Consider the following 15,248-nt stretch of genomic DNA (forward strand, 5'->3'; position numbering starts at 1 on the left):
TATACCCTTTTTTGAGCATTCATTGCCTGGACTAGTAATGCTATCGATAATTTGACATCTTGTGGGGCGGTCTCTTCGGCTAAACTCACACTTACGCCACTAAAGTGAGAAGAGCACAACTCCAGTCCCTCCGCGACGCAGCATGTATTTCAAATAGTGACAATTAGACCAGTAGATTCTAGTCTAGCAACCTCACGACTAAGAGACTGAGGCCTGGTTGCACAACAGCCGGTTAAATTAACCGTGATTAATTTCACGAGAACCAATCAGAGGCGTTTTTGAAAAGACGGCTTCTGATTGGTTCTCATGGAATTAATCACGGTTAAGATTTAACCGAACATGAGTCGAGCAGCGACTCGACATGTTGGTCGAGAAACGACTTGGGTTGCACAGGCTAGTACCATGTATTTTTACTTCCTTGCCCTATTACATAGGTAAGGAAAGTATTGCTTTCCAAAAAAAATTAAGGTACCCTAATTTCATGTTTTCTATACGTTTCATTACTTTCCTTGCCCTATTACCATAGGTAAGGAAAGTATTGCTTTCCAAAAAAAATTAAGGTACCCTAATTTCATGTTTTCTATACGTTTCAAGGTCCCCTGAATCCAAAAACATGATTTTTGGTGTTGGTCTGTGTGTGTATGTCTTAAAACACGATAACTCCATTCCTAATTAACCGATTGACTTGGAATTTTAAACTGAGGTCCTTATACCATGAGGATCCGACAATAAGAAATTCAATAAAATTCAATTCAAAAAGGCGGAAAAAATGGTGGATAGTGGCTAAAAACCATATTTTTCACGGTTTTCTCGAAAACGGCTCTAACGATTTTCTTCAAATTTATACCCTAGATAGCTATTTATAAGCCCTATCAACTGACATGAGTCTCATTTCTGGGAAAATTGCAGGAGCTCCGTAATATTCCTGAAAAGATTGAATTTTGTTAAATTTCTATCACGATTTTCTCAAAAATGACTTGACCGATTTTTTTTCAAATTCATACCCTGTATAGGCTAGTATTTATCAGCTCTATTAACTGGCATGAGTCTCCTCCCTGAGAAACTAACAAGGGGTCCAGTTTATTCAAAAGAACACATGTCGATATTCTATTTGTAGAACAGCTGTTTTGACAACTTTTAAAAAATCCTCAAATTTCATAATTCAAACAAAGGAAAATGTACTCTGAAAACAATAACAATAGTATAATCATAGTTTAATTATTTAGCCGCCAATCGGCAATGTTATTCCCCGAATTATCCTCTTTCAAGAATGAGGCTTATAGATCAATGAGCAAGGAAAGTTGTGTGAGTGTACCACACCAGATTTTTAATGATGTGACGTTAGAAATTGAAATTTCAAAAGAAGGTTCATGGTTAAAGCTGAGAATAGAAACATTTTCTTTTTGTTTCATCATTTTAGATAAGACAATACAGTAGAAGCTCTCTTAACCGACCTCGGATCAACCGCCTGTCGGATTAACCGACCGTTTCCAGGAATATACTAACTTCGCTGCTGCTGCGATAACGATCCAAAAATAACTTTCATGTTTCAACAGGTCGAACATATGATTCCGTAGCAAGTCAAAATTCAGTCAGTTGCTCTCAATATCATGTGCGGGCAGTTTCTAGTGGGCTAACTGTGTTTGCAAACTTTGATATTTAACAGTTTTTGATACCGTAATTGTTTATGTAATTGACTTTGTTAGTGTAAAGTACAGTAGTGTAAAATGAGTGGTGTTAAACGTAAGAGACTTGTTGTGACGATGGAACAAAAACTAAAAGCAATAGAACGGCTTGATAAAAGAGAATCTGTTAAAAGCATTAGCGATGAACTCGGTGTCGGTGTTCATCAAGGGACATGGAAGATCATAAGGACTATTGGGTGAGTAATGGCTACAGTAGTTTTAAAAGTTTAAGAACAGTTTTAAAAGCTTTTTCACGTGTTTGAATGATTTTATCACCTATTACGACTATTTACAATATTATTCGTCTACCGACCTTTTTCGTTATCCGACCACGGTCCGGTCCCGTAGGGGTTTAAGAGAGCTTCTACTGTAATACGAATTATATAAGACATTATATTCAAGATAATAAAATTTGTTACAAATTTAGCAATTTATTAAATACAGAGACTAACAAAAATAATTTATGCTGTTTTAAACTATGTTGTTTTGTATCAAGTTATGAGAATTTATTTTATTGTTAGTTCGTAACTCAATTCATCCTTGAGTAACCATATGGTCACACACTAAACAAGCTTTGAGAAATGAGTAGGACTTTTGACCATTTGTTTGAGTTGGAGAAACTTATAACTCCTCACTGGATGAACTAGTTTAGCATTTCTAGTGATTAGTTTTGAGATTGGAATCGTCTAACAGTGGTATAGGCCTAATTCTATTTCAACTAATTTTTGTTGTTGCCGTTAGTCATTTACCTATAATTTCAATAAGGAGAATTTTAGGCTATAATAAACATAGTGAAGAAATATGTATTTGGAGTAATTTATTAATTTATCATATTTGGCCTCAACAAATCTATTTATTCACTGTTATCATAATAACTATGTAAATCTGAAAATCGGATTAATGAGAATGAGCATGCGCAGTAGTGACACCTGAAACTTGTATTTAAGTAGTGACAATGAGCAAGAAAGGCGTAAGGTCGAGAGACTGGAGTATCCTCGAATGGAGTCGTACGATCTGAGTCGAGGTAGTGTGAGTTGAACCCTAAGTTATGACGTATATTATATGGTTCATATTTATGTGGGTCCTGTTATAGGTAGGTACTGGGAAAAATAGTAAAATGTAAAAGGGTACTGAATGATGTTCATTTCATTCCAAGCAGGTACTGGTTTGCACAAACTTAACTTGGCACGGTACCCCCGATATTTGTACTTTATGTAAGTACACTGATTTTTAAGATTCGTTATTTAATATTCATTGAATGACTTTCAAATTGCGATAGACACATAACTAAGGAGACTCAAAACTTAATTCAATTCACCGGAATTCAAGCTTCAAGTTTCTTAATTATTTTTTATTCCAAGCTTTTTCTTTATTTTGAACTGATCAAATTTTGTAGTACTGAAATTATTTCAGATGTTTGTTGGGATGTGAGCCACTTCGTCCTATTATAGTTAATTACATTTGCATATAAATTTGGGCATTATTATAATTATTGATAAGTTCGTAAGATACGGGAATTAGGAGTTGAAAACACTTTAGTAACATGGAAATCGTTTATGACAGTTCAACAAAATTACAAGCCAATAAATTTCTGTAGAGGGATGACTTGTTCAGCCATCCTTCAGTAATTTTCAACCATAGAACATATATTTGTAGAAAGTTGTACTTATCAATTAATATTAATAATACATGAATCGACGATTGAAAGATTATGAAGGTTTCTTAAATTATATATTTTTAAAATAACTCGCCTATCCTTTCATTTGGAAGGTCTACGAAATGTGGGTGTGAACCGGTGCAAAGCAAGACCAGCCCGCTAGGCCCTAGAGCCCAGCTAAATGCATTATAACGTCTGCTTTCCTTTTACTCATTAGATGATCAAAACTTGTTTGGCCTTATTGATGTTCAATTAATAGCACACTACAATACATCACTTGAACCCCTAATTTACGCCTGGAATGTGCTAAGGAAGCTTGTGACAATTGTCTTCAGCTTAGCATCGGTGTCTTCAGTGATCTTTCCTTCTTTGCAATGCTCTGCAGAATGTCTTGGTGAGAGGTCCTGCAAACAAATAATATTGTCAATTTCAAGTAACAAATAACCTTGAGAAAGGATAAGATTAAGTTATATTAAAAACAAAAAACTCAGTAATGAAAAATTACAGGAAAAATCGAACTTAAAAAACATCGTACAAATAAAAATGAGAGGTTGAGACTATAATCAATTCATGGCTCTCCTGCCAACAATAAAATCAAGTTTACACTTGTATATTACTGCGTATAAAATGAAATGATTACTCTTTTCTGCTGTTAATATTGCTGGAATATTAAATACCAGTTCGCAATGCTTTCATTCACACTGAATTTCGTACTATGATTATTCAGTATTGTCTATGATACAGTGATGTTAAATGGTTACTGTGTCTTGCTGCTCTGCTCTGCCAAGATTCACTATCACACGCACATTGCTCTCTACATCGCCTTTCGGCTCCCAGCAACCACTTGTAACAAATGTTATCTTTTTTAATATAGTAATCAGACTACAAGTGGATTAATTGCTCATTAAAAGTATGAAAAACCATTTTAAATCTTAATGAAACAATCAATACCTTTTCAATTCAGGAAACTAGCAGAAGAAATACAATTTTCATGTGAAATTTACAGGTAGGGTTCCAAAATACAAAGCATCGTCTTCACTCATGCAATACTAAAAATAATAAGTTAGAATAATAGCCTCGTTTGCACTGAGAGAAGAAGAGGATGTGGTTCACTTTGTGCGTAAACCAGAACAGACGCTTGCTAACAAGGAAGGAGCTGAGTACCTGAATGGCAGCAATGGACAGACGTCATTTGCTTTCGTTGGGCTACTTGGCAATTGATTGCTAATTGTTAAGGAGTTGTATTCAGAAGTAATCTTCGTGAAAGACAACTCACAAATGTATTGTTAAGTTTCAAGTTTTTTCTCTATCTCTTTATTTTGAATTAAAAAAGAATGCCAACTTTATTTGTTTTTCAAATTAAATATCATGTTACTTACTCCTCTCCCCGGACGGATTTAATCCATGGGGTATTTCGCCGACAGATAATATTAACGTTTTAGAAGTGCACATACGTTCAAGATATGAAAGTAAAGATTTGAAGAATGTAATACATGGGCAGAATAATAATACCATTGGGTATTGCTGGAGTCATTATTGTTCACATACTGGTAAAATACTCGTCAAAAAATAAACCAGAGTGAAAAGACTTGATATTCAAAAATACATTCAGAAAAAATATCAAAATCCACGTAATGATTTTGGGCTGAGATATTACAATATCTATTCAAAATCCTTCAAATTCAATACCTCAACAATCTTTGATAGAATAACCTCTATAGGTCTTATTATAACACAACTGATCTTGCTAAAGAATAATGTTCTGAGGTTAGAAAACAACAACAATGAAGCACGTGGCAAGCTCGCGCTCTGATCTCAATCACCCTACTCAGCGAATCCTTGTTCGAGAAATGCGCGTAAGTCAGTACGCAGAACAGAATTGTATGCATGATTCATGGGAAGCAACCTTTCAGTGACAAACAGAATGCTAATTGAGCCAACCACCAGTGCAATGATAGCAGACCAACTATTGTGAGATTCACGTATAAAGTCAGGGCAATAGAATTGCCGATTCTCTGTTACCACCGCTTCCTGTATTAGATGGCTTTGATTCAAGTTATCCCGGTAAATCTGATCTAATATTAATTGTTGATTCTTGTTAATTAATGATCACAACTCTATCTCAAATGTATTTTATTCTTCAAGAAAATATATTTTTTTTAGAAAGTTGAATAATACATTTTAATTATTGCGATAAAATAGTTTGGTAGTTCGTTCTTATGTTTCTTCATAGTCAACAAACGATTTGGCAACAGTGCGGAGATAGAAAGTGATATTGGGCTCAGTCCCTCTCGATTTCATACCATATATTTCAGGTCTAATTCATACCTAAATTTCTAACCTGAAAGGTTCTGTTTAATTGCATTTCAAAGATAAAAGGGTAGGTTAGGAAGGTTAATTTTTTGATAATAAATGACAATAATATTAATAAGTTCTTCAGACTACTTTGACAGTTGGAAAAATAATTTCCAATTGTTAATAATTAATTATTGTTGGAAATTCAAATTATTTCTAAGAAACTTTCTCGTTTTTACTACCCACTTATCTTTTGAAACAAAAGTTTCAAGAATGTAGAAAAATTCATGTTTTCTGCTCGAAATGTCTCAATATTGACGAACATATAATTAAAAAATAATTATAGGTCGGATAAAAATGACACCATTAGAAAGAAGACAATCTCCCTGTAATTTTGATATAAAATTCTTACGCATTATGACGCCTCGTGATTCAGAGAGAAGTGATATTCAATGAAAACCATATTTTCGCAATGTTTCCAATATCTCCAAAAAACTTGAATTTCTTTTTAATCCTTAATCCTAAAACTTGTTTAGCATTACGGGATATCGGGATGATATTCTGATGTTAAATTGAAAATTGCAATTTTACTCAATCTGGCAACCCTGTAATTTCTTCGAATTGAGAGCCAAGACTCAACTTATTTCACACAGACTATAGCAATTGCTAGCTTTTAACAATCACCCACTATCAGCTTTGTCTAATGACAGACTAGTACAAACAAATGTCATCAGGCAAGCTTTATAACGTGAATCTCACCAGTACCTCCTTCATACCGAACCTGAGCCTAGAAAAAAAAGGGCGCCGTAGATGGTGGCCGGCATCAATATTTTAAACGGGAAGTAGACGAACTGAGACCCTCCCGAACAGCTGTTAGTGATTTTTTCATAGTGGAAATATAGTACATTATAATATTAATTGTTGATTCTTGTTAATTAATGATCACAACTCTATCTCAAATGTATTTTATTCTTCAAGAGAATATATGTTTTTAGAAAGTTGAATAATACATTTTAATTATTGCGATAAAATAGTTTGGTAGTTCGTTCTTATGTTTCTTCATAGTCAACAAACGATTTGGCAACAGTGCGGAGATAGAAAGTGATATTGGGCTCAGTCCCTCTCGATTTCATACCATATATTTCAGGTCTAATTTCATACCTAAATTTCTAACCTGAAAGGTTCTGTTTAATTGCATTTCAAAGATAAAAGGGTAGGTTAGGAAGGTTAATTTTTTGATAATAAATGACAATAATATTAATAAGTTCTTCAGACTACTTTGACAGTTGGAAAAATAATTTCCAATTGTTAATTAATTAATTATTGTTGGAATAATTCAAATTATTTCTAAGAAACTTTCTCGTTTTTACTACCCACTTATCTTTTGAAACAAAAGTTTCAAGAATGTAGAAAAATTCATGTTTCCTGCTCGAAATGTCTCAATATTGACGAACATATAATTAAAAAATAATTATAGGTCGGATAAAAATGACACCATTAGAAAGAAGACAATCTCCCTGTAATTTTGATATAAAATTCTTACGCATTATGACGCCTCGTGATTCAGAGAGAAGTGATATTCAAATGAAAACCATATTTTCGCAATGTTTCCAATATCTCCAAAAAACTTGAATTTCTTTTTAATCCTTAATCCTAAAACTTGTTTAGCATTACTGGGATATCCGGGATGATATTCTGATGTTAAATTGAAAATTGCAATTTTACTCAATCTGGCAACCCTGTAATTTCTTCGAATTGAGAGCCAAGACTCAACTTATTTCACACAGACTATAGCAATTGCTAGCTTTTATACAATCGACCAAGTGTCACCCACTATCAGCTTTGTCTAATGACAGACTAGTACAAACAAATGTTCATCAGGCAAGCTTTATAACGTGAATATCTCACCAGTACCTCCTTCATACCGAACCTGAGCCTAGAAAAAAAAGGGCGCCGTAGATGGTGGCCGGCATCAATATTTTAAACGGGAAGTAGACGAACTGAGACCCTCCCAAACAGCTGGTTAGTGATTTTTTCATAGTGGAAATATAGTACATTATAATATTATATTGTGGAAATATAAATATAAGTCCGCCAACTGCGGCGGCCATTTTCATTTTTTTCCTAGGCTCAGGTCCAGCAGTATGTGGGAAGAGCTGATCTCACTTTGGAATTGTAATTTAAAATTATTACAAATTGGTGATTGACTGACTTGATGTGCTGCAGGAACTCCTTTTCGAAGGCGGTGATTTTGGAGGGGTCCATCTTGTCGAGGTGGCCACGCACGCCGCAGTAGATGACGGCGACCTGTTCCTCGATGGCCATGGGCACGTACTGTCCCTGCTTGAGCAGCTCAGTCAGCCGCACGCCGCGGTTCAACAGCTGCTGGGTGGCCGCGTCCAGGTCCGAGCCGAACTGCGCGAACGCTGCCACCTCACGGTACTGCGCCAACTCCAGTTTCATCGAGCCGGCCACCTACAACACAAACATCATCCTTCTCAACATACATACAATAAATGCCAAGTGACACAACTGACACACGTCTATAGTTGGGGCCACGTTATAATGACAGTGAAGAAAGATACCATCAATAAATAACTCATTCAACACAGGATACTATTACACAAGCCCACAGTTGAATCAAATTAAAAATACAATACACTGAATCTATCGCCAATACAATCTTCCTCTGGAGGCTACACTTAGGGCCGGTTTCCGAGCTCGGGATTTAGCCAAGTCCTAGACTTTAAACATCTGGAGTCAAAAATTGGTTTTCCAAAACGGGGCGTAGCCGCAGTCATAGTCACGTTTGAATTAAATTTCGAAGAACTAGAAAATGGGAACTCAAAATAAAATAAAGAGAAAATATTGTAAAGTTTCAGCTATTTTGGGAATGTCTAATTTCGTCAAGGAAAAACGTTTCCAATTATAGAAATGATGAAATAAAAACTACGACTACTGTTATAAAAGCTGCGACTACGCCCCGTTTTGGAAAGCCAATTTTCTGACTCCAGCTGTTCAAAGTCTAGGACTTGGCTAAATCCCGAGCTCGGAAACCGGCCCTAAGTCATTGTACATTCTAGTTAAAATATACAACAACGTCGCCGAATATCTGCCTAGTCACTGCCTTCTATAGAAGATAACTGATGTAGTATCAACTGTTCATTCTTGTTATAAATATAATAAATTATATTTCATTCACAAGAAATTATATTTTTAATGGTTCAACAATAAATCTCCATAATTAAGATTACATTTTTTCAATTAATTATATTTCTACATTCTAAAAACGGTCTGACAACGTTGCGGAGCTAGAAAAGGATTCGCTATCTTTTTTGTCGAATGATAGACAAGGACAGCAACACCAATGTTATTCAAATACAGCCATTATAACGAGGACCTCACAATACTGTCAAAGTATTCTGGTCAAACCTCATAAATTTCAGGACTACACACATGACTAGACATATTTCAAGATAGCTGAGATCATAATTATATCAGTAAATATTAACATTTCATTTAGGCCTACATCAATAATTAAGTAACAAATATTGAATATTATTTTTGCAAATGGCTGTATTCACTAATTATAAAACTACAGCTTGATAGGCTGGTTGTTTCAAATAACTGAAAGAAATTCAGCTGGTTACTAAATGTTATTGCTATGCATACTAGCGTCTTTCTGCTGTGGAAAGGGTAAATCAATCCAATGATCAAATTGTGAGACCGTGATTATACATTATATTGTGATGATAATCGACTACTGTCTATTTGTTGACTTCACAAATTTTGTCTAGGCAATAAATTACTACAATATGAATAATTAAATTAGGTTTTGAAATTGAATTTGTCTACTAAAATGCAGTACCTGCTTCATGGCTCTGGTCTGAGCAGCGGATCCGACACGGGAGACAGACAGACCGACGTTGATGGCAGGTCGGATGCCCTTGTAGAACAACTCAGTCTCCAAGAAGATCTGTCCGTCAGTGATGGAGATCACATTGGTTGGGATGTAAGCTGACACATCACCAGCCTGAAGCGAACCAATAAAATTACATTCAACAAGTACTCATTGGACCATCGTCTAACGACTCGAATACGCCCACTTACAATGGTCAATTGAATCATCAATATCCAAATAATCTTTTACAACCAGATCAGTAACAATCAATGAAGTTCAGTATTGTTATAAATTCAATCATCGATCATCAAAAAATTATAGTTATGCATAAAAATCAACTATTAAAATATTAATTACAGCTACATTTCATTGCTATATTTTCTATTTCATTCCTTCCAAGTGGAGTGACTAATTTAGATCCATCCATAGCTGTAGAAATTCAATGAAAGCCTACTGATAATATGTTGCATAATTTAAATACATGGTTAAATTTTCAATGAAGATTTTGGAAGTATATTACAACTATTTTTCCAGTGTTTTGGTTAGTACGAAAAGTTGGTAATATCTTGGTAAATAATAAAATAAATGAACTTGAAAATACAATATCAATTGCACAGTCGCCATAAAGTAGTAGGTTGCAATTTGCAACTTTGATAACCTATCACTGGTAAGATTTGTATTCAACTATCAATCATTGTACGATTGCTGACCTGGGTTTCGATGACGGGTAGAGCAGTGAGGGATCCTCCTCCGTTGGTTTCGTTCATCTTGGCAGCTCGTTCGAGAAGACGCGAGTGAAGGTAGAACACATCTCCGGGGTAGGCCTCACGGCCGGGGGGTCGACGCAGCAGCAGTGACATCTACAACAAAATCAATAAAGCATCTGCTAGACATAATTAAAAAACATAGCTTCCATTCATGAAACAGCTTATGCACAATTCCTAAAAAAATACATAACTTCATAAACACATGATTATACTAGTATCTACAACTACAGTAACAATATTATACAAACTCATAATACTACAAATTCACAGTGCATATCTATTTTTATTAATGAATTTCTCATTTATTGGAAAAATAGAAGAACGTTCATGGATGAAGCTGTGAGTTTACAACAAGTGGGCAGAGGAACAACGTCTTTCAAACAGTGTAAGAGAAATGTTTTTCTTGATGCGAGTTGAACGTTTTTCATGCTAGGTTGCACTAACCGGGATCAACTGTCTCGAAACAGCTAGCATAGTTTCTGAATAATCTTTGTTGGAGCAACCCTATTACAGCCAACAATTATTATTCATTCATTTAATAAACACAATTACAAGTTATATAGCTATCTACGACTGGGAGAGAACAACTGGCTTAGGCCAAAACTGCTATTCTTGTAAACTTTATAAACAGTATATCATACCTAAAAGATAGGTTACAATTCACTTTTAAGAGTTTAGTCAAATTTTCTGCCCACGGATGAAAAAATAGAAATTTTGTAATTACTCGTTAGAATTCAATATTAAACTAGATACTCACTGCAAACTAAAAAGAATTCAGTTATATCAGAAAATGTGAAGTTGGAAATACACCAACTTAAGTCACTTTCAACACAGCTTCATTATGATTATAGTTATTTTATGTTGTAGAGTTATGATCTAGAACACACACCCAGTGTCCTAATGACTGATAGGGTGACAAACCTGACGGTAGGCGACGGCCTGCTTGGACAAATCGTCGTAGATGATGAGAGCGTGCTTGCCGTTATCGCGGAAGAACTCTCCCATGGCGCAGCCGGAGTAGGGAGCCAGGTATTGCAGGGGGGCAGCGTCCGACGCTGTGGCACACACTATGATTGTGTACTTCATGGCACCTAAACATCAAAATAACCATATTTCATATAAAAATATACCACAAGTACCAACTCTTCAATATTTTAAATAAAACTATTATTTAATATTCAAGAAACAAGATGCTTGTAGCTGCATTCAAACACATGCTTACAGAGTCTGTCCAGAAAGTAATGTCAATGAATTTTCCCGACGCTATTATAAATTCCAGAGTGCTTAGGCTGAGGCAGAATAGTGGTGGGGGTCTTGGAAACAAGGCCGACTGCCAGTTGCCTCCGCCCTGTCGGAGAGAGTTCTTACATGCATTTTGGTGAGAGACGTTTTCGTGACGCGCCAGACTTCAAAATGAAATGGCTGTAGCTCTCCCCACAGCAACGCAGTGAGACGAGGACCAAGACGATTTAGGAAATGTTGATGAACTAGGAAAATGGGTTTTACTCGAACATTCAAGACTCATCTCTAGTGATAACATTTTTTCAAATCTAGGTCCTAATCACACTGTGTTGCTTGAGAGAGCACTGGATTTTGAACTCTGACGCGTCTCACACACGGAAATGCCTGTAACTCCGGCAGGGCAGAGACAACTCACTGGCTCGCAGTCAGCCTCGTTCTCAAACACCCCCCCCCCATTCCATGGTCTCCTAACTACCGCTGAGAGAATGAAAAAAAATCATTGACATCAATTTTTCCGGACATTGCATGTATAGCTGAAAATGTGATACAAGAATCTTGTTTGAACAGCTGCGATAACAGACTACAGTATTGATATAATCATCAATAATTAAGGTCAAAAGATTTATGTATGGGATTTTCATTTAAACTCAACCTCTGAACCACTAGACACTATAAAACAAATTAGTTATATTGATGAAAAATAATGATGCCTTACCGCTGTCAGTGAGTCGCTTCACAATCTGGGCGACAGTTGATCGCTTCTGACCAATAGCAACGTAGATGCAGTACAACTTCTTCTTTTCTTCCTGGGCGTCGTTGAATCTCTTCTGGTTGATGATGGTGTCAATAGCCAGAGCAGTTTTTCTAAAACAGGTAAAACAATAATGTGGATTCCAATAAAAATATAAATTTCGGGGAATAGATTGTTGTGTGACATTGATTAAATCCTGATGTGCAAAAAGTTTCTCAAAATATATTGACATATTAAATTATAATGGTTTATGGAAGAATGAATGTTTGCAGGGCAGTGTCTATGAATACAGAATACTTGTGTAGTTTATTAGTCTAAATAACTATTGTGTCCAGTTGACAGAGCATCACATGCACTATTTCTCAGCAAAAAGCAATAATTGAAAACTATTGACGATTCCAGAATAGTCGGAGCTGGAAATCCTAGTAAAATATTTATTGCATCTAACATTTGAGGAATTGTTCAATTTTATAAATCTTTAGCTTTTTACATATTCAAAGTCCTTCTTGAAACTAATTATAATCAAAGTAAATGTTATACTAAACAAATTTATACGTGGTTAGTACCAAAACAATGGTTAGCAGCTCAAAATGTACAAATGTTGAAAAATACGATATGAAAGGTATATTGCGGCTTCTTGTCACAACTTCATGGACTTCACTGCTAGATAAAGTATAGCATAAGAATGTGGAAAATTTGAACACAGCACTGTGAGTATAAGCTATGTTGTTTTATTTACCAAGATAATCAGGGTAATATTTCTTGAATATTTCCAAGATCTCTATTTCCCAAAGTGTTCACTATTAAGAATGTTATGATTGAGTAGCCTAAATTTTTACAAAAAAGTGTGAAATTACCCAGTCTGTCTGTCACCAATGATGAGCTCTCGCTGTCCTCGGCCAATGGGCACAAGGGAGTCGACGGCCTTGATTCCACTCTGCATGGGCTCTCTCACTGAGATCCTGGGAATGATACCTGGGGCTTTCACTCCAACACGGGCTCTGAAATAATCAATTGCGTTATTATTTGATGGCAAATTCACATTCGAAAACAAGCGGCTTAAAAACGTCTCCATTGATACGTTCAGCAGAAACTCCAATTTCAGAAAACTGCAATTACTGAGAATGGAAAAATAATAAATTGTGCAAAATCTATCAAATGGAAAAATAATGAATTTTGCATAATCTATCATTGTAATTATTTGACAAACTTTGAATCAAATTTTTACTGGTGTACAATTCAAAATTATATCCATATATTCTGAAAGATGAAAGTTGATTTCAAATATTCATGTTTTCTGTGGTACAATGAAATTAGACTAAGCGGTTTATGACAGCGTAGTTTTCACAAACCAACCTAGGTACCAATTAGTTGGCTATAGTATTCTTGATGATAATAGTTTATAATACGATTATTTGAAAGTATGATATCATTTTACTCAAACAGTTTGGGCGAATATTATTATGATTGGCAAACAATGTTTGCCCGTGGCCACCAGTGGACGCGTCACCAAACAAAATATTTGTAAGTGGGGAGAACAGGTTCTATGTTTTACAGCAAACACTGAGATTTTTTGGAAAACAGTAATTTTTGTTTGACAATAATTGTCCAAACTTTTTAAAATGTTTGTCCCTGAGCCCCTCAAAAAAACATGTTCGCCGAACATTTATGTCGAACATTTGTTCAGTGTAGACACGGCTTTATATCGATTTATAAATAAAAATGGGTGACATTCATTTTGTCCTGTACTTCAACATTTCGTTATTTGTGTTTATTATCTAAAATTACCACCAAAATATTTCAGATATCAACATATTGCCATTTAAAAGTAGAAATCTAGCCTACCTAACCTTCCCTTCTACCTTTAAACATGATTAAACAGAACCTTTTAGGTTAGGCTTATGTTCATCTAATTTCATACGCAGGGCAAATTGCTGAAATCTAGCCGATCTGAGATCATCCCATAAAATAATACTGTAAACATTAATTAGAACTACGTTGATGGAATAATTTATTTTTACAATTAATAACATAATTTATTGAAACTAATAACAATAATAATAATAATAATATAATAATAATAATAATAATAATAATGATAGTGATAATGGGTACAGGTGAAGTCTGTTAAGTTGATCTGAAAAAGTTTTATGGAAAGTTACCTAGTCTTGCTGGAGAGAGGTCCCTTGCCGTCAATGGTGTTGCCGAGGGCGTCGACGACACGACCAAGCAGGTCCTCGCCAACGGGCACATCGACAATGGCGCCGGTTCGCTTCACGATGTCGCCCTCCTTGATCAGCTTGTCGTTACCGAACACCACCACTCCCACGTTGTCCGGCTCCAAGTTGAGGGCCATGCCCTTCAGACCCGACGAGAACTCCACCATCTCCTCGCCCTGGATGTTCTTCAGACCATAGACACGCGCGATACCGTCACCAATGCTCAACACGCGGCCCGTCTCCTCCAAGTCGGTCTGAAACCAACAATCACACATTCATTTTCACACAAATTAACTCATTCATTTTCACAGCAACCACTTTAATTTAAATGATGAGAGAAGAAAACCAGGTTACCACTTTACTATATCTATCCTCCATTTTAGAACAATGAGATGTCCAAAATGAGGATAAATATTATCAATCGATAATTTCAATTAATTTTTTAATTGATTCTATAACATATATAATTTAATAATAAATTTGATGTTTGACAAATACCATATTTAGAAAATTGAAAACTGAATAATATCAGAAACTAGTCCTGTTTAAAAGGATAGGTTACTAACAGTACCTATTATCATTACACACTTTGGACTCATTTAGAGTTGAATGCAAGGTATGGACAAATGTTTCAACGAATAAATTTGTAATTAACATGGGCTAGAAATAACTACTTAGATTAAATGTTTATGTAATTATTCAAATTATTAGACTCTCACCATAAAAAATTA

General features: G+C 35.3%; 1 protein-coding gene across 1 annotated transcript; it reads right to left on the reverse strand.

Annotated features, from left to right (window-relative positions):
* Nucleotides 1–3,224: 3,224 nt before the first annotated feature.
* LOC120355758 (ATP synthase subunit alpha, mitochondrial-like) lies at nucleotides 3,225–14,807 on the reverse strand. The gene is given in 9 exon segments (XM_039444425.1): nucleotides 3,225–3,709; nucleotides 3,712–3,746; nucleotides 7,850–8,112; nucleotides 9,506–9,670; nucleotides 10,249–10,398; nucleotides 11,227–11,396; nucleotides 12,263–12,411; nucleotides 13,156–13,299; nucleotides 14,461–14,807. Coding segments are annotated over 9 exon segments (1,485 nt in total). The 5' UTR covers nucleotides 14,793–14,807; the 3' UTR covers nucleotides 3,225–3,632.
* Between the last annotated feature and the right edge of the window lie 441 nt (nucleotides 14,808–15,248).

Source organism: Nilaparvata lugens, unplaced genomic scaffold (assembly GCF_014356525.2).
Source record: "Nilaparvata lugens isolate BPH unplaced genomic scaffold, ASM1435652v1 scaffold4628, whole genome shotgun sequence".
Taxonomy (NCBI): Eukaryota; Metazoa; Arthropoda; class Insecta; order Hemiptera; family Delphacidae; genus Nilaparvata; species Nilaparvata lugens.